Consider the following 27,258-nt stretch of genomic DNA (forward strand, 5'->3'; position numbering starts at 1 on the left):
AACCCTGCAAATTTGTGGATATCCGCTTTATATCGGCACATCATCTTTGCATATGCAACTGTGGATACCAATTTTATATCCATGCAGGGCTCTAGTCTGCACCCATAGGAGGCATCCAGAATTTTACTTCAGCATGGATTTAGTTAATCCATGGTATAGTGGATGCTTTTCTCTCTCTTTTTTAACAGGGGGTGGAGCTCAAAACTGCAAGATGCAGAGTATTCTTGCCCAATCCAGGAAAGCACTCAATTAAGGACTTAACTTTAAGTACATGTAGTCCAGAATGAAGCCAATGGGGCAGTCCATGTACTTAAATGTATCATGTGTTCAGCTGCTTTGCTTGATCAGAGCCAATGTGCTTACTACCTCTTAGGATAATTTCTGCAGAATTATTGAAATGTCGTCATAAACAGGAGAAGAAAACATCTTGTTTAGAAAATACTCTTTTTCTTGAATGCTTTCTGCTACAAAATATGGCCTTACTCCTGTATACACATGTGTATGCCAATGCAGATTCAGTGTCTTAATCTGGATAATATTTTATAATTCCATTATTTTAAATACTCAGTTAATAACATTGGAAATAAACATCTTGTATTGTAAGCATTAGCTCTTTGCAAATGAAACCTATATTAAATATGACTTTCAGAGATCATATAAAAATCCCGACTGCACTGATACTACTGATATTTAAAGATCAGCATACTGGGTTCTGTTTAACTGAAAGGGCCCTCCAGGTCTGCTACTTTTGAAATCAAGTGGAGTCCTGCCACTGAGTTTGCTGGGAGATGGATTGGGCTCCATATTTTTTTATATGAATTTGATGGAGGGTTTTCTGGAGCTGCAAAATAAGGCTATTTTTATGAATGTTTAATATGCATACTAATATGGGGACCCAAAGGGTTGTCTCCTATATGAGTTAAGATAATTAAAATAAAAACATGATAAATTTTCATACAGGTGACAAAAATGGCTTTCATATCTACTCTTTGTTTAAATTAAATGATGATAAAATCTTTGAAGAGAACATTGGAAACCACTGAAACATGCTAACGATGCAATTGTCAACTCTGAGGTGATTCTTGATTATGTTAAGAATGTATTTCCTGATATGACTTGTTACAATGTCTTAATAGAGACCATTTTGGCATCTCCTAGGACTCCAATTCTCAGACCAAATAGAAAGAGAGGTTATTATTCTGCTCTTGAAACATTGGGAGGCTTTCATTAATTATGACAGTGAAAAAGCTATTATAATATTTTAAACACAATAGCATCAGTACTTTAGCAGCTACTAACAACACTGTGTTTCAGTGTTGCAGAGGGGTATTTCAAAATATTATGCAGCAGCAGTTTTGAGTTTAATTGTCTGCAGATGGTAGATGATCTATTTTCCTCACTCGTTGCCACATTTCTAATAGCACCCAGGCTGTTCTATGTAAATTAGTGATCTTTCATATAATCTTGTCCTTAATTTTCCAATATTTTTTCTTTCCATCATTTTCCAGCTGCATCATGTTGGATCTGACCTTTTAATTTTTTTAAGAATGTCTTAATCTGTTTAACCGTTTAAAGAGAACCATAGCATTTTTAGCAAACAAGAAAATCATAAAATTTAATTGTGAACCACAATAATGCTGATCTATTGGTACTACCCTGCAAAAATAAACACCTACCAGGAAAAGTTTAGATATAGTTCATCCTACCTCTGTGCAGGGAGCCTATATCCATAACCTCTTGAGGACCCTTCCAGCCATGTGTTTCTATGATTATGTGAAGGAGAGTCAGGATACTTTAGGTGTGTAGGCAATTCTACTTTGACCTTTCATTGTCTTGGTTGGAGAATATAAACTTGTTTAGGCCCAACCTGGCAAACAGTCACACGTGTTTAACTTAAGCATGTGAAAAGTCAGTAGTACTGCTTGCATGTATAAGTGTTTACATTTGCAAAATCAGTACCTCTATCAGGAAGACTTGGGAAACAATCTGTATTAACTATGGTTGAAAAATATTATCTAGGAAAATGATGTTTTAAAATAAATAGGAAAAATGCATTGGTGAAAATTTAAAATGCAAAAGAGAAGTCAGTGGTAAATTAAGTTTGGGGTAATCTGAAAGAGGACTGAATTTTTGCAGATTATATCCAATTATGCAGCCAATGGAGCCAAGCCTCAGTCTTTTGTTAATCACATTTGTTACTTCTAAATAGTCAATTTTTTCCTCTATCTGGATGAAGGTTACCTACAGAAGTTTATTAATATTACAGAATAACAAAACTAACAAATTAAGAAAAATGGAAGAGGAGCTTCTGTGTTTTCTGTTTGTTTGTTTGTTTGTTTGTTTGTGTTTTTTTGGTAAGACGTTGAGACAATAATATTGACCAAGATTCTTCTTGCTAGCATAGCTTCAGTCTGGCTTTTTTTTCCTCATGCATGCTGACCTGGAAATCTTCCTTTGCCTTAGCTGCGATAATCGTGACTCAGCTTACAACACCATACATTCGCATCGCCCCTGCTGCAGGTGACGACCAGCTAACAGGTCAGACATTCAAGTACCGACAAGTCATCTTGCACATTTCAGTCTCATTTTCTTTGTTTCGTTTTCCCTTCATGTCTTCTTCATTTTCTACTCGTAGTTTGTTTACCATAGTGTAGGGTTCTCTGTTTTATTTTTCTGTTCAGCTACTACGTACATTGAATTAAGTTATGTGCTTGGCACCAAAGACTTACACACTTACATCCATGTTTGTAAAACAACTCCGCTGCATGTCTCCATTGTGTGTTTAATCTTTGAGATGTTTCTGCAAGCCTATTGTTGTGAAGAAATGCAGCTGTCCTAGCTTTGAAGCAACTGTTACAGTAATTAGGGTTTTAAGTCAAGTATATAAATATATAGCTATGTATTTATTTTTCCTGCATCGTTAAATGAAGGCATTGTTTTTATCATCTTGCTAATTTATTTGGGATCAGAGAGGGATGATTTCATAAATCAGAAAATCTTGTGGGGTTTTTTAAACTGCCAAGTGGTATTGAAGATAGTTGCATCTACCAGTATTTCAATGTACATAAAATTGAAGATAAAGAAATATAATTGAAATGGTAATTGCATCACTGATGGGTCTTAGATTTAAAAGAAAATGGCCTGTGAAGTGACATATAGCAATGCTATAAGGTTGTTAAATATAATTTACAAAATAAATTCAGTACACATGTGAGACATTTATTAGGCTGTGCTTTGCCCAAAGTCCAGTTCAGAGTGTAGCAGAAAATGCTTACGAAAATGGGAAAATGATCCATTTTCTCATAACATAAACACATTCATAAAGCTTTTGAGGAATTTGGAAACCAGTACATTCTGAAACAGAACAAAAGTTTATTAAATTCTTTTAAGGTGAGTTTGATGGAATATGTAATATAGGAAGTTAGATCTACTCCATCAACATGTAGTGCTGTGATAAGCCCACAGGCGTTTCCAGAATTACTAGTATAATTACTTGGGAAGTATCCAAATGCTGCTGTTGGAAAAGAAGAAAACACATCAAATGCTTTGGCATTTGGCTATTGCTACAGTCAACCAGAGAGAGAATTAAATGATACAACAAAATAGAAGGGCAGATGATCCACCATAGTTATATGTGTATATCTATATATTTATATATTATTTATGATTATATAAAATCCAAGCCTTTACTCAATTAGGACAAAAATGTGTGTTTCTGGTAACTGGCAAAATGCTAACTGGATCACATGAAAGTATTGCTATTTAAAAGAAGGAGAAAAATATGATAAATTTCCTTGCCTCCTTGAAGCATTGTTCACAGGCATTTTCAAAACTCAAATTCTCTGAGTTCTTTTCTGGAGAATAAAAGTAAAGCTTTGAAGAGATAAGAAAAAGATGGCAGCTGTGCAAGAGAGAAACAAAGTTAACACAGAGAACAGGAGATACCACAGTTTCAAATATCAAAATACTTAATTTGCTGCTTTCTCACGAGATAAATTTTACCAAAAAAACCCCTCTCTCAAGTGGTTAAGGCCACTCCTAGCAACCATCATGCTTTAGCTGCCTTTCAGATCTGCTGCTTTTATAATATATCAGTGTTTCACTTATTGCAAGTTCGGCAATTTTAGGAGGGTCACAGTATTGTCACTCTTACTGAGGGCAGCCCCCTGCCAGAAGCAGTGCAGAAGTAAGGGTGGCAATACCATACCAAAGTTACCCTTCTGTATAGATGCTTTTAGTGCTGAACACCTGGAGAGTGGCAGCTGCTGACTAAGGTCCCAACTGTACAGGCAGCAGTGCAGAAATAAGAGTGGCAGTACCATCCCAGGCCATCCTTATTTCTGTGCTGCTGCTGAAATCCATGAAATCTCAGATTTAAATATTTGAAATCATGAAATTTACCATTTTAAAAATCCTATGACCATGAAATTGACCAAAATGGACTGTGAATTTGGTAGGGTCCTATCCATTGCCCATCCAGTCCCATACTGATTTCTGGATCATGGAGGTCCCTCATTGGAGAGAAGAAACACTACCAAACAGGTGTTTGAGTACCCTTTCTGCAGGGAAGAATCTGCATGTGGAGAGTGTATGTCTATGTAAGGATTAGTATGAGGCTTGCTTTGTAAGTCAGATGGCATAGCGTTTTCTGTTGTAACACCTATTTCCCCTGTTCAGCATATAACTTCTGAGAGTAAAAATATACATGCTTGTTTCCACCCTAACGTGATTTCTGTTCTTTAACACCTGGCAGGGGTTTCCATTTGTTTTTGTATTGTGGGGAATAGGAGGAAAATATGTCTCCCATAGTTTTAAGTTAAAAATCTTTCTCACCATCCTAAACAATGGTAAAGCCATCTGTTCTTCCTGGCCAAGGAAACCACCCTGGTTCAACTCAGCTTTCAGTACAAACCTTCCCACACTCAGCTCTTGCCTTCCTCTATCAGCAACTTGTCCTGGCCCTCCTGATACAGCTTATGAGCCTCTCCTCCTTAGTTTTGTACTCTGTTCTCCTTCTCTCCTCTTTTCTATATATAAAAGAAGAGGGCTGTAGGAACCGCCCCTCTTCGCTTTACATGTCTTGTTTTCATGGCCTGGATCCTACTACTGGTGACAGAGGCAGGTGGCAGTTCTCCTTTAACTGCTGCTAAATGGATTGGACGAAAGTGGGGCTGAGTTAGTGTGTTGCTGAGGCAACTATTCAGTTTTGTCAGCAGCTGGGAAAAATAGGCAGATAAAGCTGACAGAAATGATCGGTGAATGCATTATCATCAGTAGCTGAATGATGCAGGGATTTTTTTTTAAATAATAATTCTATAGAAATAATTAACTTGAAATTCATTTAGTTCACCCATATGGTCAGAAGGATAAGGAGAATTTTTAAATAGAGTGCATCAGTCCATCTTATGCCAATAGAATTTACTGCATACAAACAGAACAGAAAGTGTTTCTTTCAGAACAATTATTACATTGTCTGGCCCTGATATTTAGGATGACCGTAACACAAGCTCCATGTGAGCACCTACAATGATTTGCAATGTGGTAGGTATCATTTGTAGGATTAATTACCTGTGATTTAGGTAGTTAAGCATCTAAATGGCAGCAGTTGTACTTACAATTATTTGCAAATTGGGGGGCATAAAAAGGTAGAACAGGTTTTAAAATCCAGCAAAATAAAAATAATATTGTTATGAACTGGGATAAACATTATTATGGAGTGAGTTAAAACCTCATAATATGTGAGCAAACTCTTCATTTAACTTAGTTATAAGAGATCATTAAAGGGCCATACCTAAAACAAAGTATAATGGAGTCTGCCCAGAAACAAAGTAGGCAGAGGGTTTCATTGGGTGTTGTTCTAACTAGGTGCATATGCAGTCTGTCTGTGCTATGAGTCTAGTGACGTTGTGGAAGTCAGGAGGAGAGAAGAAGAGCAGACAAAGGAGAGGCTCAGGATCAGGAAGTAAACCAAAAGCACTGTGTGACCATGGAAAAGCCCTACTGTAAGGTTCTGAGTCTGGTGCTTGCTAAAGAGGCTTGAGGCAGTTAACAAAGTAGCTACGTCTTATATTTTGTTTCCTCCTGAATTTGGAGAAGGACTTGGTAAATGCTTAGTAAATAAATATGATTGCATCAAACAAAACACCAGATTTCATCATCCATTCCTCTTCCAAGGTGGAACGTGTCCAGGACCCCACTTAAAAGGGAGTAATACTATGAACATAGTAAAACCCCATTTTCAAACCACCTTTAACAAAAACTCACTCAGGCATGATTCTAGGGTAAGCTCCCTCATTGTAAATCACTTAGGGTATGTCTACACTACCCTCCTAGTTCGCGCTAGGAGGGTAATGTAGGCATACCGCACTTGCAAATGAAGCCCGGGATTTGAATTTCCCGGGCTTCATTTACATAAGCGGGGAGCCGCCATTTTTAAAACCCCGCTGGTTCGAGCCCCGTGCAGCGCGGCTACACGGGGCTCGAACTAGGTAGTTCGGACTAGGATTCCTATTCGTGGAACGAGGTGTACCGGTAGTTCGGAATAGGAATCCTAGTCCGAACTACCTAGTTCGAGCCCCGTGTAGCCGCGCTGCACGGGGCTCGAACCAGCGGGGTTTTAAAAATTCAAATCCCGGGCTTCATTTGCAAGTGCGGTATGCCTACATTACCCTCCTAGTGCGAACTAGGAGGGTAGTGTAGACATACCTTTAGCTAGTAACTCCATTGCTTATCTGAGCCTCTCTGTATGCTCACATATTTTGAAGTCCTCAAAATATTTATGAAAGACAGGTTTGTCGATAATTTTAATTTTGTATTGAAAATTAAAGATTAAATTCATATGTTTCCATACTTAGGGAAAAATGAAGGACAACATGATAAATGTCTGAAAATTAATACTCAATAACTTACTGTATAAGTTATTCATTAGGATAAAATAAGAGTAATTTTGGGATAAAAACAGAATGGCACACAAGAGAAGACTGTAAGCCAATGCTCCTTGCCTCAGCATTTTGAAAAAACACTTGATGCAATCGTTTCAGAATGCCGTACAGTAGAGTCCCTATCATCCGACTTAAACGGGACCGACACATGGTCGGATTGCCAAGTATGTTGGATGATAGGGACTGCTGCTGGGGAAGAAGTGACCCTGGCAGGAGCCCCATCAGCTGCTCCTAGAGAGCACGGGGACAGCTGCTGCTGCCGGGGCCACTTCTTCCCCAGCGGTGGCAGCAGCAGCAGCAACTGTCCCCGTGCTCTCTAGGAGCAGCTGATGGGGCTCCTGCCATGTCTTTCACGTCTTTCCAGCGGCTCCAGGGCACGGGGCAGGAGAACGGCCCCACTCGCTGCCCTGTTGTCCCGGGCAGGAGCGACAGCAGCTGCTCCAAGAGAGTGACGGGGCAGCAAGAGGGGCCGTTGTCCCCGCCTGCGATGTATCCGACCCTGCAGCTCCCAAGAACAAGTCCCTGGGAGCTGCAGGGTCAGATAAAGCAGAGTGTCGGATTACCGGGAGTCGGATAATCCGGACTCCACTGTATTTGGTGGACTTTCACTGGACTTTCATCTCTTTTCCTTGTGCTTCCATTTTAATGCAATAATATGCTTAAAATTATGATTTAAGATGCTCCATTTTAAATGTATGGACCTTAATTGTGGAAAAATGACAGGGCTACTTTTAAATTTAAAAAAAATTAATTTGATTTAGTAGCACAAGACCTGCTGTACCCGATGATATTCACATTGATTTCCATAAACACCTGTTTTTATCATCCTCTTTTTTTTTACACGTGCAGCTGGAGGGTTAAACTCTGTGTTGCACTCTCTTTGTAAATGAAATACATATGATGATTCACATTCAGACAGCATATATCAGAGCCTTTTTGTAATTTATTGCTACAACAAAAATACTTTTAAAAATTAGAACTAAAAAATAGTTACACTAGTAAAGCTTAAATGAATTACACCATACATAACTGTTTGGAACCATGTCAGTTAAAAACTGACACAAAACTAATCCCAGTTGTTATGGAATATTGGCCCAATAACACTTAGAGATTTATCAAAATGTGAAATTCAGTACATGAGAGTTACTGAGTATGCTAGGCCAAATTCTGCTCTCAGTCATTATAATGTAAATCTGGAGTCATTCCACCAAAAGTAATTAAATGAGTGAACTGAGACCTAGATTGAATTTTTTAAGTCATTGGATTTACTCTTGTATTTACATTAGTATTACTGACAGCACAATTTGGCATTAAATGTTTATTAAAACAAACAATAGCAGTGTGAATTTGGAAAGGATTATCCTCCCATTTATCTGTGTCATTACACAGAACTTCCTAGGAGGAAGAGTGACATTTTTCCAATAATTGTGATGCAGAAAATAGCTACTAACAGTAATAAAAAAAGAAGTGAATTTGTCATTCTGTTTAAAATGTTGATCCTCTACTGCAGTGTTTCTCAACCAGTGGTACAAGTACCCTTAGGGGTACTCAAGAGAAGTCTGGGGGGTACATCAACACAATTGAAATTTGGAGAAAACTGAATTTTTATTTCAAGTTTTACACTGCTTTATTATTTTGGTACTTTTTACACCCTAACATTACATCGCCCGCCTGGCTTCGATTAAGTTGTTTAAACAAATGTGTTGCAATGGTAGAAAAAAAATTGCGTGTCTAAAAACTACGTATTCGGGATACTTATAATTTTTTTTCGAAAAGGGGGTGTACTTATAATTTTTTAAAGGGGTACTTTATTTAAAAAGGTTGAGAGCATAAAGTGAGTAGGTTGGGGGATCTACACAATCACCAAATGTGATCCCTGCAATCCCTCCAGCAGAGCACTTCCAAAGCAGCAAATATATGATGGATTTTAACTGAAGTCAAACACTATCTATATAAAAACAACAACAAATGGTCTGGTAGCACTTTATAGACTAACAAAACATGTAGATGGTATCATGAGCTTTCATAGGCATAGCCCATTTCTTCATATGACCGGTCATCTATATAGTAATTCGTTTAAAAAAAAAGCTCCTTATGAGCTACAAACATTGAAGCTATATATACGCTAGGGATGTAAAATCTTGCGTAATTGGTTAAATGGTTAAGTGCAGTGCTGCCTCTGCGTTTGACCGATTAAAGGGATGTTGGCAGGGGGCCCACTCTTTGCAGGGGCTGCTGGCACAGCTCCCAAACCCCCTGCATGGTCTGCTACTGCTTTCCTACCTCTTCCCCCTTCTATAGGGGCTGTTGGCAGCCCTGCACAGGGGGTCCAGCAGAGCTGGAGCAGCCCTGTGACTGCAGCTGGGCTGCAGTCAAGAGGCTGCAACCAGGTACCGGTTAACCATTGCCCAGTAAATATTACTCATTTTTGGTGTGTCTAGACTACAGGGTTTTTTTTTTTGAAAAAGGTGATCTTTTTTTCAAAAAAACTTCCCCTGCATCTAAACTGTTGCCGTGTTCTTTCGAAAGTAAATCGAAAGAACGCGGCAGTTTTTTCAACCTCAGAAAACCTCGTTTTACGAGGAATAACACCTTTTTTTGAAAGTGCTCTTTCAAAAAAAGGTGCTACGTAATGCAAACTGTGCTTTTTTGAAAGAGAGCATCCAGACTGCCTGGGTGCTCTCTTTAGAAAGAGTGGCTTGCTTTTTCAAAGGTACTGGTTGTAATCTAGATGCTCTTTGTCAAAAGAGGCTTGCAGTCTAGATGTAGCCTAAGTGTAATCTTGTCGGGTAACCATTTACGAGATAACATACCTGATATCCACTTATCTAGATCAATGTGTCCATGTCCTATCTCTTCCCCCCTCCTATCTTTTCTTCTTGGTTGTCTTCTTATCATCAGTCAAAAAGGTATAAAGCTCAGACATCATACTTGTTGTTTCAGCTCGCATCTATACAGAACTTTAATGATTAAAGGTCTGTGTAGAGCTGCCTTGTATCCCGATTTCACAATAAAATATTTGTCTTGTAAATGTTTAAAATACAGGCTCTTAATATTATTTACATTACATATCTCTTTATATGAATTTAAATTTTACATAATTACAAATCATGATCGAGGAACAGCTGTCCAAATTTAGTAATCTCAGCTCTTATCCACAATGAATAGTCACATTGCTGTTTCCTGAAGATAAACTAGTAACTATTAATGAAAAGAGGTAAAGGAGGAGCTTTGGCCATAGGAATTAAAAAATATATCCAAGACTTCCTAGGGTGGTCTGGATGAATGGATGATTCTTTTATTTTTGGAGACCTAAATACCTTTTTAATACTGTACAGCAGTGGTCCCCAATGCGGTGCGGCGCCTGCTGAGGCATTTGTGTGTGCCCACCTAGTGACCAGGGCCGGCCCGAGCCATTCTTGCACCCCAGGCACCTGGCGCATGCATGGTCCCCACACCGGGCACCTGGCGCATACACGGTGCTGGGCTCGCAGCGTGTGTGCGGTGCTGCCCCCCAGGCACCCGGTGCATGTGTGGCCCTGCCCCCGGGACACCCGGCAGCCCCAAAAGGTTGGGGACCACTGCTGTACAGCAATTACTATGAATAGCTACATTAGTGTTGGAATGTTGTTTGAGTTTCACCCAGTGTTTGATGGCTTATTTTAACCCACTTGATCACATCTTGTCATTGAGATATATAACAATAGTAAGCTAAATTAGAGAATGTTGGTCCACCCCACTTTGTGGACTTATACAGAGCTATAGAGCATACATTTTGCTCTTTGTGTTTCCAGATGAATTTTAATAGTGTATCATTCCAGGTTTTTAATATCACATCAAGGTTGCCAACAGGAATACAGTGAAATAAAACTAATAACTTTGACATCCCTGTTTACTGACACTACCCTGCCTAATCAAAAAAATTAATATTTATTCCTTTCCTCCATCTCTCTTATTATTGTGTCCTACAGTGTGGAAGGTAATTGCTCTGAAAAAATTAAGTTTCTTCACGGTGTTTAATTCCTAAATATTTTAGAGAATCATTTACCCATTTAAATGTATATACCTGAGAACAGTTAGATTAGACTCTTTTGGGAAAATTAATCCTAAGGTTTCAGATTTATCATTGTTTATTTTGAGACTTAAAACCTGCTCTAATTGAATTGTCCTGTAATTTTTAAAGAGGCTTTTGGATCATGCAAATGTACCAAGGCATTTTCAGGTGCACACTAATTTGCATTTTGATGCACCTTACTAAGGGATATTTCTTGTTGTTGTTGTTGTTGTTAAAGAATACATTGCCAAAGCAACTGGGGATGTAGATGTATGACAAGAAATCATGTCTTGTACCCTAGACACATTAAAATAAGGGACTTGATGACTATTAACCAATACAGAATCAAGAATAAGAATAAGTACATAGGAATGATATGCCACTCTAAAATTGATTTGCCATAACTAAACCTTATCCAAATCTACCTGAGTTATGTCTTTTGCAACCATCTGAGGGGTTTTATCAGTGTCCAAAGCACAGTGTAGGGAGAATTGCTAGAATTAACAATATAGATCAAATTTCCCAGAGGTGTTTTTTTTTTTTTTAATATTATCATATAGATGACTATCAACAATGAACCCAGATTGGTCAAAGTGAATATATATGGGCAAGATGACAATCTGTTTGGGTATGTCTACATTGCTCCCTAGTTCGAACTAGGGATGCAAGTGTAGGCGACCGAAATTGCTAATGAAGCGGGGATTTAAATATCCCGCGCTTCATTAGCATGATCTCGCCGGCGCGTTACTCCGCTCAACAGCTGTTTCAAAAGTGAAAGTGTGTTCTGGGATGCGTTAGTTCGAACCAAACTCCAAAAATGAGGAGTAACGTTAGTTCGAACCAAGGGGCTTGGTTTGAACTAACGCATCCCAGAACACACTTTCACTTTCGAAACAGCTGTTGAGCGGAGTAACGCGCCGGCGCGATCATGCTAATGAAGCGTGGGATATTTAAATCCCCGCTTCATTAGCAATTTCAGTCGCCTACATTTGCATCTCTAGTTTGAACTAGGGAGCAATGTAGACATACCCTTTGCTAGTATAGTAGCATACATATTAGCACCATAGAAATTAATGAAAGATGTCTGCAGGATACACAATTGGTAAGATCTTTTCATTGTTTAGGAGCGACTACAATTTTTGCCTTTGTCTGTAAATCTGGAATCTCATTTCCCTGAAATATAACATTAAACAATCCAGTTAAAACATGGACCAACACTTAATTTAGGACTTCATAGTACTCCCTAGAAATCCCATCGAGACCTGGAACTTTATTGTAGTTTAAATACTTAATTATAGTTTCAACTTCCGCTGCAGGAAGTTGTCTTTCAGGAGCTGCCACATCATCTTCTGAGCGCTTAGGCAGTTTTGCACTTCTCAAATATCTGTAAGTTCAGAATTTTGATGTTCTGAAGCATACAAAGTACCTAAAATAACTGATCTAAGAAAAAAGATTCCCTTGAATCACTTGTCTAAAATGAGACGTTTACTTTAATAGCCCATTAATTAAATTGCATCTCTGTATCTATGATTCGTACTGAAGCAATAAAAAATAATTGTTTAAGAAAGAGCATTGCTAACCCTTTTTTATTGGATTGCCTTAGAAAGACGAGTGGGAGTTGTGTCCTAGAGATATTCAGGTATTTATCATAATTTTTCTTCAAATGTGTTTCCTGTGAAAATCCTCCTTCGGTGAGAAAAATCCCTTTTCTGTTTTGATTGATTGTTCATCCCCTTTAATGTAAACAATTACAATCACCTATGTGTATCAAATCTGCTCCTTGTCAGTATATTTTTCTTTGTTAGAAACAGGAAGATCCTCCCCTCCCTTCCCAGCCAGATACCATCGTATTTGCACCTCTTCTTTGAATGAGACCTTTTATATGGACCATTTTACACACAGTAATTTTGAAATGCCATTATACCTGTATATTGCTTTTCCTTTTCTTAACACTGGTATTGTTGTAAACTAATCCTGAGTCTTATTTACTGTGATTATTAATTGAACCCTATCACTTTTTATTAATATAATATGCCTATTAAAACATATAGCAATATTTAATGTCTGTTTAATGTTCTCTTATCTTCCTTCCTTCCTTCCTTCCTTCCTTCCTTCCTTTGGATTTCACCACTGTTTTGTGGTCCCCTCTAGCTGTGGGAACCTGGGTTCTCATTACTTCCTCCGTGGGCATGATGCTTCCATTTTGGAGGGCTTGTTTTTGTTTGTTTTTTTTAATATCTGTATTCTTAAGAACTAAATCTTCTCTAATCTTATCAAATCCCATTATAACAATGATCATAATAATCTCATCATGCCATCTTTGAGCTCACTTATTCTGAGAACTTTCCCCCGTAAATGGCCCTTCTTCAATTAATATACATTTTGGAATGGTTATGATAATTTTAAAATCAAACTTACTTTAGTAGAGGAGATCTGGATTTTTATTTTGTTATTAAGTTCACTTATAAATACTAAATTAATTGTAATTTTATACCAATTAAGTATACTTTAGAGTAATTTATTCTGGAGCTCAGCTTCTGGTTAGTTATACCCTTTTATCCTCATAACCACATACAAATAATATTCATTATTTATTGAAATGCCTTAGCCCATATATGAATCTTTTTATTTAGGATCTGGATTGCTTCTTTTCTCTTTTCTGTCATGATATCTTCATGATGTATTTGTTTTTGAGCAATTCCAGCTCTTTTCTTACTGATGTCCAGTGATTTGTTGGTGATTTGTGGGACTGATATCTTTGATGCCATTTAGATTATTCTTGAGCTGATTGATCTATTCCAGTGTCTATAAATATCTGTTCCCTTTCTTTGGGATCTCAGAGGGACATATTTGTCCTTTCATTTTATGGACAGTCTAAATTGGAACCCCCATTTGTATCTTATATTGTTCTTTTTAAATATCGTGGTCCCCTGGTAGAGTTCTCTTCACTTTCTAACAGCTGAAGTTGCCAAATCAGAGAAGTTTGTGTTGGCTGGTGTACTGGACTGAGTCGGACACTGACCCCTGCCCTGGGTCAGAGAGAGGCCAAGCTACTTCACTACAAGGAAGCATACTGGGTTAGTAGTCCAGGCCCCACCTCAGGGCGGGGCCACAACAGTTCAGGTTCTCAGGCCTATGTTCAGGCCGAATATTAGTCAAGATGCCCAGGCCCTACTTCTGGGTGGGGTAACATATAGTCCGGGCACTCAGACCTCTGTGCCGGCAGAGCATATGCCTTGGTTCTAGTTCAGAGCTGCAACAAGCAGTTCAGGGAGCACAAGCCTGTGTTTAGGCTTAGCAACAGTTAAATATGACCAGGCCCTTGTTCGGGGGCAAGAGGTAGCAAGCAGTTCAGGGTGCTCAGGACCGTTCTCAGGCTGAGTGATGGTTGGGTCTCCTAGCTCTGGCAGAGACCCAACAAGTGCAGATGTTTTGACAAGCCACAGTGTCAGTGGGGATCCTAGCCACAACACGCTGAACAGTTTACCTCCATATTCTCAGCCAGACATAGGTCAGCTACCCCTGGGCTACTTCCCAAGTCCCCCTACTTGGCATGATACCAGCTTCTCCGGGTCTAGAGGGAACAAAGATTCTGGCAGGGTTTCCATCAGCTCACGGTCTGCCATTTCCAGCATTCCTGGCAGTCTTGGCAAGTTGTCCTCCTGGTCGCTTGGCGGAGCCTCCTGGTGGCTTGGCAGAAGCAAGGTGTCTGGCTCCTTGCATTGGTGGGGCTGAACTGAGCTCTAAGCTCCAGCCTTTATACTTCCGGCCCCACCCCTCTGCTTCCTGGGGATAGGGCTAGGATGCTGTGGCCCTGCCCACAAGGGTGTCTTGGGGAGTTCCTCCCCTTCCAGGTCAGAGGGAGTCCAAGCTGCCTCACTATAGTGGCTTAAGAATCATCAGTGGTGCAGCTCTCTCCTTCATTGCCCTCAGAATTTTATGCCTATCTTCATAGTAGCATAGACTGACAATCATATCTTTTGGTCTGGAGCCTGCTGCAGGATTGGGGAGAAAGGGATCTGGAAACCCTCTCACTATGAATGTAATCTTTATTGCCCAGTTTTAATGTGTCATGGAAATTACCATTCAATGTATCCAGAAATTTCTCCCTTCAGTCTCCTCTGGAATAACTTTAATACATGTGGTGTTCCTGCATTCTCCATTTTCCATGGCCTCCAGTTTTAATTCTGTTTCTTCTTATCTTTTTTTTTTTCCAGTTACTTGGATTCTTTCACCTAGATTAATAATGTTTTTCCATTGCTCATTGAATTCTGCTTCCACTTCTAATATTTTTCCATTAATCTCATTAATTTTATTTTTTACATCTCTAAAGTAAGGGTACGTCTATACAGCACAGCTATTTCGGGATACTGGAAATACACAAACAGTCCATTGTTTTGAAATAACGGGCGTGTTATTTCTCCATCCTGGTAAACCTTGTTGCCCGAGGGATAAGGAATGGCTTGAAATAGTGTGGTATTTTGAAATTTGGCACTGTGTAGATGTGACAGATTTCAAAATAAGTTATTTCAAAATTGATTTGAAATAAGATATGCAATTTGTGTAGAGCAAATTGCGTATTTTATTTCACATTTAGGGTGCTGGGTAGTTCCAAGTCTGGAACCCTTCCCTCATCTCCTTATTCATCTTTTTTATTTGTAACAGCAGGTCATCAGGTTAAACTTAGTCACTGATGCTTCTCCACCCATCTCGATAGTTTGTTTGGTAGAGGGGGAGTTACTTTATTTCATGGTCATGTCTTCGGAGAGGGGGCTTTATAATGGAGGATTTCTGTCTACTTTAGGTCTACTTGTTCCACCTTTCCAAAGTTGGCTGCTCCCACCCTTCCCCAATTCACATGTACTGTGACATGATGAAACCTGAATCACTGCTTTGGGTAACTAACAATCATGCTTTGTTGACAGTGCAACACCACAAATAGTAACAAAGCTATTTACAGCTGTCTCAGCAGGACAAACAAAACTAGGAGCTTATTCTTCCCTAAATACATCTACATAGCTTCAATTCACATCCATGGCAGTTACGCAGTTATCCAGAAGAGAATGAATACCTTCTGTCGAGAAATGCCAAAGTCACATACAAAGGTCATTGCTTGGCCAGCTGACAAGGAAGCAATGTGAGAGTGCATCTCCATACTGAAATTATTCTATCTTTGCATTAGAGCTCTAATATTTGTTGTTTGTGTAATTCAAGGGTTCTGATCCTCCCTGTTTAGCTGGCCACAATGTAAAGTGAGGAGAAAATTTTCTACTTTCTGCAACACCAGCTGAGTGCATTTTAATGGGATGCAGTGTCACTTGTGATTTATTGCCCTTTTTGTTCTTTTATGTGTTTATATTTGTCATTTTTGCCGTGGAAGTTTCATCTATAGAACAGTATAGTTACAAGAAAATGTTAAGAGGATACAGCCATGCCGTGGGAACTGCCTTATTCTTTGTTTGCAATGAACTATTGAGTCAAGTGTCAGATATTCTCCTTCAGAGACAGTGCAGGAAAATCAAGTAGCATTTTAAACATAGGCAAGTTGTCCACATACACAAAGCAGCTAAAATTAAAACAGTTATACTGAGGGATGGCTACTGCCACCAGAAATGCTTAAATGACAGCATCCAATTGTAAACCTGCTTCATTTGTATAAAAATAGGAATCTGAGTTGATTAAACATCAATTGATAGCGTAGTGATGTCCTCAGTACAGTAAAACTCCAATAGTCCAGCATCTAATTGTACGGCATTCCTGATAGTCTGGCATCAAAATGGCAAGAGCCTAGTGAATAAGCTTCGGCAAAAAACGAGTCACGTGGCAGCAGCTGAACCGAGCGAAACCGGACGAGACCGAGTCAGTCTGCCACTGGCATTGTGGCACACTGGACAGTGTTTGTGCTACAATAAAAAGAGTTACAAACACTTTATATACAGTATATTCTTTATATACAGTATATATATAGCCATCTTATAGTATCTCCTGATAGTCTGGCATATCCGATAATCCGGCACCACGTAGGTCCCAAAGGTTCCGGATTATCAGAAGTCTACTGATTTAAGTATTCTGTTTCATTATTTTTATTGTAATAAGAATTTGTTAAAGGGTTTGGTAGAATAACGTTCTGAACATGGTGTTATGTTTACAATATCACCTAGAGGCATCAGTCAGGGATACTGGGCCACATAGTAATGATTTATTATTCTTTGAGCAATGACTGTGTGGAAGGTTCTGTCATCAGGGGAATACAGTTCTGCTGCATGATTAGGAGAATAGGGAACAAGATTTAGAGAACTCACACAAGGAATCCTCCTTAAGGATATTAAGAAGTGGGTAATTGACTAATCATGTAGTCAATACAATTTGTATCAACATGATTCGTCGATATGGGGCTCCTTTGCAGGTGTAGTAGGAGCAAGTCAGGCTTGTGCCGGGTCCTGGAACTACCTCATTATGGTTCTGCCTTTTAAATGTAGAAAGAGCCTGGCTGCTCTTACTACATTTAAAATGCAGAGCTGAAGTGGTCTGGGACCCGGAGCAGGCTGGAACTGAGAAGTCCTGGCTCCCGCTGGGTCCCAGCCCTCTATGCCTCTGCCTACCCTCTCCCCACAAACACCCCATGGAGACGGTGCTGGGGGGAACTGGTTTTTAAGCTGGCTCTCCCCGGCATCTGCTTCCCTCCACTCCTTCTGCCTCTAATACAGAGGCAGCAAGGGGGAGGGAGGGGAGTGAGTAGTGACTCAACTACCTGATAAGCCTAGGCTTGTCAGTAGAGTTGCCAGATGGTTGAAACAAAAATATCGAACACCCTCCCCCCCCCCCCCCCCAAAAAAAAACACCGGGGAAACATTCTGTTGAATTTTGTGCTGGCAGCCTTGCGGAATCAGGTAAGCATGAGAGCTGGGGGTGTTGAGAACTAGGGGAGACTCGGGAGCGTGGGGGAGGCTGGACGCTGAGTGTTTGTAGGGTTGCCAGGTGCCCAGCATTTTCGCCTCCTGGCAGGGGGAAAAATTAGAAAATACCAGACATCTCAGGTGTCCAGTATTCTCTGAATTTTTTTACCGGACAAGAGGAAAAATACTGGACTGTCCAGATGAATACCGGACACCTGGCAACCCTACTAGGTAGTCGACTATTCAACTAGTTGCTTACTTCCCTAATCCTCCTTAGCCACTGCATGCATATAGTCACCAAAGGGGCACTTAATTCGAACTAGCGGAGCGCTTAATTCGAACTAGGTAAACCTCATTCTACGAGGACTAACGCCTAGTTCGAATTAACTAGTTCGAATTAAGGGCTGTGTAGCCACTTAATTTGAACTAGGGGGAGGCTAGCCCTCCCCAGCTTTCCCTGGTGGCCACTCTGGGCACCACCAGGGAAACTCTTCTGCCCCCCTCCCGGCCCCGGAGCCCTTAAAGGGGCACGGGCTGGCTACCGTGCCCGTGCCAGGTGCAAGCCTGCCAGCACCCAGCCAGCAGACCCTGCACCTGGCACGGCTCGTGCCAGCCACCCGCTGCCACCCAGCCCTCCACCTCTTCCCAGGACCAGGCTGGCAGCTCCTGGGAGCCTGCCCAGGACTGCAAGAGGCGGGCGCCCACCTGGTCTAGTGCAGACATCATGGACCTCATCCACGACCTCCACACTAGGCACAGGAAAGTGGCCGCCTAGGGCAGGAGAGCTGCCAGCCTGGCCACCCAGGAGCAGGAGTGCATGAAAATCAAGATGGTCCAGTGAGACCCCCGACCCTGAGCCCTGAGCTTAGAATGGCCGTACTGGGTCAGACCAAAGGTCCATCTAGCCCAGTAGCCTGTCTGCCGACAGCAGCCAACACTAGGTACCCTGGAGGGGATGGACCGAAGACAATGACCAAGCCATTTGTCTCGTGCCATCCATCTCCAGCCTTCCACAAACAGAGGCCAGGGACACCATTCCTACCCCCTGGCTAATAGCACTCCATGGACCCAACCTCCATGATTTTATCTCACTTCCCTTTAAACTCTGTTATAGTTCTAGCCTTCACAGCCTCCTGCAGCAAGGAATTCCACAGGTTGACTATTTGTTTAGTGAAAAAGAACTTTCTGTTATTAGTTTGAAGCCTGCTACCCATTCATTTCATTTGGTGTCCTTTAGTCCTTCTATAATGGGAACTAATGAAGAACTTTTCTTTATGCACCCTCTCCACACCACTCATGCTTTTATAGACCTCTATCATATCCCCCCTCAGTCTCCTCTTTTCTAAGCTGAAAAGTCCCAGTCTCTTTAGCCTCTCTTCATATGGGACCTGTTCCAAACCCCTCATCATTTTAGTTGCCCTCCCCTCTCCCACCCTCTCTCTTCCCCTTTCCCACCTTCTATTCCCAGTCTCCCCAAGTTTTGTTCAATAGAGAGAGTTTCTATTTTTGAACACACGTGTCCTTTATTTTCTACATCAGGAAGGGGGCCTAGGAAGGGGTAAGTGGAAGGAGGTGAGGGAGGAATGGGGTACGAGCCCCCAATGGGGAGGACTGGGGTGGCTCTGCGGGCTCCCCGGGGTGGAAGCTTTCCTGCAGCCCCCCCTGATTGACCCCCCCCCCCTCCAGATGGCAGCCTGCGGCAAGTGCAGCCGGTCTGATGGCCGAGTGCTGTGATGTGCCGAGTGTGGGCACTCAGGGCACTCCAAGCCAGGACTGCTTTGCAAGCGGGGAACCCCTGAGAACTGTCTGTCCGGGGTGGGGGTCGGGTCCCTTTAAGCACAGCCCTGGGCTAGCCTGAGGCAGCAGCTCCACACTCTTAAGTCCTAATCTGATGCCCTGCCGGGGTCCACTCAGTGTGAACATGCTAGTTCGAATTAGCAAAATGCTAATTCAAACTAGTTTTTAAGTCTAGATGCGCTAATTCGAACTAAGTTAGTTCGAATTAGTGCTGTAGTGTAGACATACCCTCTGTCATTTCCCCAGTATGGGGACATATGGATGCAACCAGAAACAAGCCTTGCGTTGCAAGCAATAGGATGTATCACCAGGAGCAGATCCACTGCTGCTTTGTGGCCTGAAAGATAGTAATCCTTTTCCAGCCCCCAGAAAGGACTTTTGTCCACAACACAATTAGTTAGACTTTGTGATAGAAAGTGAGAATATGTGCATTTGCTCTGGAGAGCTGAGTATTGATGGGTCATTTAATTGGTGTGAAGTCTGTTTTCAATCCACTGAAGACACAGCTAACTAACTAGGAACTTTATAGATTCCAGATCACATCTAAGAAAATAATTTGGCCTTGTATACTTGTATAAAGTTTTTTTTGCCACCAGAACATGCCCATTTTGTCCATTCTAATTTGAAAAAAAATCTGTTCGGTCAGTAATTTTAATCTATGTGAAAGAGGTTATCTTTTCCTTTAATATCACTGAAAAAATAGAAATGTAAAAAACCTGAAGTTAAATGACAAAAATATGAATGAGCTGAGCACAGCGGTATAAACTATAACAAATTAGATAAATCTTTAGCATTTGCCTGGTACAAATTGACATCCAAAATGTGTGATCTTCAAGAGCGGACTAGAATAGCAGCTAGTCCAAATACAAGAGAATAAAATCATGAATTAATTTTTAGATAATGTTTATGTATCTCATAATCTACAATTTCACTCTTTATATGAAAAATTATGCCTCTGATTATTGCTTTCCAAAATTGGACATGTTCTGCATGCCCTGCAATAAAAAAATGAGAGACAAGGGAAATGTGAAAAATTTAGAACTGTAATCAAAATAAAAGAGTGTGAATTCTGTTTTTTCCATCTGTAGTTATTGACTATATTCTTAATTGGTAAATAGTAAGAAATGCAGGTTAAAGGGAACTGGTTCTGGTAAGATATGTGGCTCTGAGGTGTGGCAAATCTGACAAAGTTTGCTTTAATTATAACAAGTAATAGAACATTGTCATATTTCATGGAGCCATTTAAATTAAGAGTGTACAACAATAAATAGAAGCCTTAGGGCACGTCTACACAGCAGGACTTAACTTGAAATAAGCTACTCATCTTGAGCTATGCTAATTTTGGCGCTGTCAACACACGAGTTTTTTCTAGAGCATTCTACAGTATTTCATAGAGCACTCGTCCCCTGACCTCCCTTACTCTTCATACAATGAGGATTACGGGAATTGGAGTAAGAAGCCTGTTATTTTGAATTTATTTCGAAATAATAGGCTTTGCTGTGTGGACGCACGCTACATGGTAATTGATGTTATTCCAAAATAGCGCTGCTGTGTAGACATAGCCATAGTGTTTAGAAAGTTACAGCAAGTAGGAGGGCATTACTCTTTTATTATAACCAAGAGGACCGAAGTGAATACCTCTTTGGGCAGCATAATATTATGATAGTTTGTGGTTCACATGGCTTCTGTATTCCATGAAAAGAATTAAAATGTTAATATATAACTTCTATGGTAACATTAGCTCTGGAGTAATTTTTCAACACTATGCAAGACACCACCATTCTTTTTCAATGAGTTGCTCACCTAATTCCCCATGCATTATAATGGAAATGTGTGTTTCTTTAATTATGGGAGTTAGACTGATAATAGATTACTTTAGAACACTGTAATTGTTAAGATGACAATTAAATATGTGTTTGTGTGTATTTTCAAAAATATTTATCCTAAACTCTCATGTAGTTTTTTGTCATTTCACTTCCCATTATTGTTGATAAATAAAAAGTTTGTATGCAAATAGAAACATCTTAACTGAGCCAGATTAGATTTACATATTTGCATCAGAACCATATGGATTTTGCAATCTCGTGGTTCTGCAGGCAAACTGGACAAAATGAAGCAATTTTGACTAAGTTCTGCTTTCGTTTTTTCAGTTTGTTCAGACTTGAAGCTCAAAGTGAAGCAAAATTGCAAACTTGTGTGTGTCAGAACCAAAGAAATTATACATGAAAATCCTATGAAGCAAAGTACCCATATTTCATACAAGCCTAGTTTGGGAATCATTGAATAAGTTTCTGTTTATGAATAGTTTGATAATTAGCAGTGAAGGGAAAGGAGCTATAGGAAAATAGACTATGTAAAGTATTCTGGCTAAAATGTAACAGTTTAGAAAGTTTTCCCTGGTCCCTAAAAGACTGCAACCAATTTATGAGAAATGAAGCGTAAATGAGTAATAAACAATTATACATTCAGAAGGGTCTATTCTTGTTGATACATTTAACATTGCTTCAATTTGGACAGCTCTGTTATTGCCAAAAACTGCAAATGTTTCTGAGGTTTGCATAAATACAGCATTAGTACTGTAACTCAGCTACAGAGGCAGATTTCCATGGGATAATTTTTTGTCTGTTATATTTTTTAACACGTTTCCCTTCCCAAACTTCTACTCTTTTTCTCATCCAAAAATTGGATGAAGCCTTCTCCATCTGTATATTTTAAAGTTGATATTAGATGGGAATGAAAAGAATAATGAAAAGATTTTTTGTCTTTTTGTCCAGCATTTTAGAAAGGAAGCCTCTTATAATTTTTTTCTATCACTCTTGTTATGCCCTCTTCCAAAGAAACCAACGAGCAGTGAATGGGATAGTCAGGGAATTCCAAGGAACTGACTTTCCAGCATTACTTATGAAGCCTCTTAATAATGTCAGGGAGGCTTGGGGGTCATGTTTCTGGAGTTGATAGAGTGCAGACTTTCAATCTGTACAAATGACAACTTAGATTGGAGATGAAAGGCTGTCCAGTTTTAGAGCTGGAAACTCACCACTGCCCTGACTTGCTGCCTCCTACCCCCATGGCAGCACAGAAAGAGAGCTTGCTGCCATTTACAGTGGGATTGAGTGCTCTTTGAACTTAACTCTCAATTGGCAATCTGCAGTGGTATCCGAAGACAATTCTCCTTTTGGTGAGAACCCCAACTTCCTAGCCACAGAATCCCAAAGAACGCCAATTAATCAGCTACTGTTGGATACCAGGCCATTTTCCTGCACTCCTGAGGCAAATCTGCTGGATGTGGCCCCTTCTGTTCATAGAAGCATTGACAACAATCAAGCTATCTGTGTCCATGCCAGCAGAACAAAATGTCCAGTCTTGACTGAGTCTCCGGGTTAGGCTAAAAGGGGTAAAAAACAAGGGTGATGTCATGCTAGGGGTCTACTGCAAGCCACTTACCCAGGTAGAAAAGGTGGATGAGGCTTTTTTTAAACAACTAACAAAATCATCCAAAGCGCAGGATTTGGTGATGATGGGGGACTTCAACTATCCAGACCTATATTGGAAAACTAACACAGTGGGGCAGACTATCCAATAATGTGGGTGTTACTCATGGCAGCAGCGAAAGCTGTGAAGGCTGCTGGTGCATGGCGCAGGGCTTTCCTTGGGCCACAGGCCATTTCCCCTGTGGCTGCAGCTTTAAAGGCTGCAGGGGAAGGGACACTACAGAGTTCTGATGAGTTCTGATGAGTGAACAGAGTGACAAAGAATCTCTGGAGGCCACTTATTTCAAAGTAACCAAAACTATGCAATCTACACATGCCCGATTTTGAAATAGCTCTTCAAAACGGACGTTATTCCTTGTGAAATGAAGGTTACAGATTTTGGAATAAGAGGCCGGGCTCGCTGTGTAGACGCTCACCGTGTTATTTCGAAATAATGCTTCAGGGTAGATGTGCCCAGAGACCAGATCTCCCTCCTTTTACCCCCTTTCTTCCAGCACCAGGGAGTATTTGAGACTATTTTATCACCTCGTGATGAATGAAAACTTTAATTTTGTTAGGTTTTCTTGGTGAAAAATGGAGCTATTGGAAAGTAATTTCTTCTCACGAGGACAAAAGCTGTTTTATTTTGGGGGGAATTTTGTGTTTGTTTGCTTTTCCACCCTGTCTTAAGAGCTGGCATTTGTAAACCAGGAAGTGGGTCAGAGATTCTAGTACAGGTGGGGGGGGGGGTTAGTAATTAAAGTTGGAATTAAGCTTTATTTTCTTGGTACTTTTTTGTGTGGTTGGTTGTTGGAGTCACAGTCAGAGTTAAAATAGCTTGAGGGGCTCTTTTAATTTTCTTTTTCCTTTTTAAAATGTATAGGCACCTGATGCTTGAAGGAGGGGCTTTAAAATAAATAGCCCTGCAGTATAGCTAATCACTAGAGCATGGATCATGATGAGGCAAAGGGATGTACATCACATTATTAGTTTGGTTTGGTTGTGGCATCTGTGAATGTTATTTCTTATATCCATCAAAAAAATCCCACCAAAACCCCAAACTCCTACTTTGAGTTCACATGTGCTAAAAGTGAGTTGACAGTTATAAACTGAATTGAAAATCAAAAGAGATTAAGGCATCTCCATCAGTGAATTTAATTGTATCACATGGCTCAATACCTTACATAGGAACATAAGAAGGGCCATACTGAGTCAGACCAAAGATCCATCTAGACCAGTCTCCTCCTGGCTTCTGTCAGTGGCCAGTGCCAGATGCCCCAGAGGGAGTGGACAGAACAGGGAATCATCAAGCAACCCATCTCCCATCACCCATTCCCAGCCTCTGACAGAGGCTAGGGACACCATTCCTACCCATCCTGGCTAATTGCCATTGATGGACCTAATCTCCATGAATATATCTAGTTCTTTTTTGAACCTTGTTAAAGTCCTGGTCTTCACAACCTCCTCAGGCAAGGAGTTCCACAGGCCGATGATGCGCTGTGTGAAGAAAAACTTCCTTTTGTTTGTTTTAAACCTATTAATTTCAGTTGGTGACTCCTACTTGTTATGTTATGGGAACTAGTTAATAACTTTACCTTATTCACTTTTTCTACATCAGTCATGATTTTATAGATCTCTATCATATCCCCTCTTAGTCTCCTCTTTTCTAAGATGAAAAGTTCAAGTCTTTTTAATCTCTCTTCATATGGGACCCATTCCAAACCCTTAATCATTTTTGTTGCCCTTTTCTGAACCTTTTCCAATGCCAATATATCTTTTTTTGAGGTGAGGCAGCAACATCTGTATGCAGTATTCAAGATGTGGGCATAACATGGTTTTATATAGAGGCAATAAGATGTTCTCAGTCTTATTCTCCATCCCTTTTTTTAATGATTCCTAACATTGTTTGCTTTTTTGACTGCTGCTGCAATATACCATTATTCATAAGACATATTTTCATGAGTGTACTTGCACACACACATGACCTATGACTTTTACTAAAGTACAATATTTGTTAATGAAGGAAAGACAACTGAGCACCAATATATATATAGTATAAAATAATAATATAGAGATAAGTAAACACCCTCTCTAGAAAATTAGGGCCCAGTTCTCCATATATAGTATATGAATAATTCACCAAAACAAAGAAAATGAATGGGAGTTATCATGTTATAGGGAGAGATACAGGGATTTCAGAACTAACAGTGGATTCAGTACTGACCAAAACGCAGAGAGAGACATATTTCCTGCTCACTGGAGAATACTATCTACACCTGATCATTTGGCAAGGGAACAGCAAGGCAGAAAGGGAAAATATTGTAAAAAGAAAATAGACCTTAAGCCAGTGGGTTTACAAAGCTACTATATTGAATGCATGTACTGGAAACGGGAAAAAATGATCAAAACCACCTTCTGTCATAAATTATGTCCTATCCCAGAGTGTATCAACACCTTGTAACTTCAACCATATGGACAAAAAAGCAGTACATTTTCCAAAGAATAAATAAGCATGTTAATATGAAAGGAACCAATGAAGTATGTTGAGGGGGGAGAGGTTTCTAGCATTTCTGGAATTCTGGTGGGAGTACTGAAACAAATAATTTTGTGAGCAGAATAAATGCTGGTTAGCAGATGAGGACTGAATGTCAGCTGCTTTCAGTATCAACAGACTAGCTGGGGCAGTAATTCATTTAATCTATAGATCTGTACGTGTTTTGGATCATCTCCAGGACAGTCTCAAATCTTGGCATCTGGACCAGCATTTCAATTCAAATAGCAAGTATTTTGGACTTACTTGTAGAAGTGCCTCTCCTGCCACAACCTTGGAAATTAGAGCTCAATAATTCACTCCGTATGAGGAGGAAACTGGCATAAAGACCCTTCTTCAGTCCCTTTCTGAAGATCTACGAGGATAATTCTCTAAGTGCCAAGTCATAACAGAAGGAACGATTGATACCCATTGCGCAATTGTTTTCCTCCCTCTCTCATTTCTTCTGTTAGATTGTGATACTGACTTGTTGCAGCCTGTCTTAATTGAGACTGAACCTCATTGGGGAAAAGGCTCATTTTGCTCTGTGTTTGAGCTGTTCCTAACACAACAGGGCTCCCAATCTGATTTAGAGTTTCTAGGTGCTACTGAAATAACAGCAATAATAACAATAATGCCTTCCCCACCTACTCTTGTGCTTTGCTGTGTACTTGGAAGGCTTGGGAGTCTTTAATGCCAAATTTTCTGATCGTTTCAATCCTGTTGCTATGTGGCAGCAACAATAAAGTCGTTGGAATGGATAATCAAAGGCAGTGCCACATGTCTGTGTCTCCCGTTTTGCATGATTCCAGCTGCCTAATCACAATGCAGCTGTCACACAGGGGTATAACATTTCATTTCCCTGACCTGCTCTGTGAAATGAGTTAAAGGTAGGTGTTGAAAAGTGATACTACTTGGATCATGCTACCTGCATAATAATTTGATTGCATGCCTCAAAAGAGTATGAAATCTTGTAGGTGTGATTATTAATTTTTCCCTAGGGAAAAGCAGATGGATATTTACCAATTTCAGAGTAGCACAGGTCAATAGTTAAAGTAAAAAAAAAAATCATGGTCTGGTTAATAATAGGAAAGTAAGTCATTGGAGACTGAGATGGTTTAGACTAGCTGTGTTATCATCGGGGAGACTTTTAAATTTAACCATTACATCAGTCGAGGTTACACCTGAAAATGAAATTTAACTGGAGAAATCTTGGGAATGACTTATTGAGCAAGATGGTTAGATACCATAAAGCTGCAGTGAAAGTAAAAAGGCACCCAATTGGTCAGTCTTGAGTGGGAAATAAAGTGAAGACCAATCTATTTTAGTTAGAGGAATGGACTATTTATTGGTGTAAATAAATAGCAGAAAAATCTTAAGAGATTTTGAATGAAGTGCTTTATTCAGAGCAACTGAAGATGGTTTTGGTTAGTTGTTGTTTTTATCCCATTTCCTTCAGTTTGCCTGTTTATAGTATGACTGGTAGCTCCTGGCCATTGGAATGGGATTATTTTAATGATTGCTTATTCATATACAGTGACTTCTTTATCTATTTTAATAGATATTTCAT

The 27,258-nt window shown here is 40.0% G+C and overlaps 1 protein-coding gene across 10 annotated transcripts in view; it reads left to right on the forward strand.

Moving 5' to 3' along the window:
• PTPRM (protein tyrosine phosphatase receptor type M) overlaps positions 1–27,258 on the forward strand; it is a 700,717-nt gene that overhangs the window by 442,751 nt on the left and 230,708 nt on the right. For 6 of the 10 annotated variants that reach the window (XM_075920958.2, XM_075920953.2, XM_075920954.2 and 3 more), the window contains exon 14: positions 2,464–2,538. The exons of the other annotated variants lie outside the window; for them this stretch is intronic. In XM_075920958.2, the coding sequence (XP_075777073.1) occupies positions 2,464–2,538 (75 nt within the window). The remainder of the gene's footprint in view (positions 1–2,463; positions 2,539–27,258) is intronic. 10 annotated transcript variants of the gene reach the window in all.

The sequence above is a fragment of the Pelodiscus sinensis genome, chromosome 2, assembly GCF_052426305.1.
Source record: "Pelodiscus sinensis isolate ZL-2025 chromosome 2, ASM5242630v1, whole genome shotgun sequence".
Taxonomy (NCBI): domain Eukaryota; kingdom Metazoa; phylum Chordata; order Testudines; family Trionychidae; genus Pelodiscus; species Pelodiscus sinensis.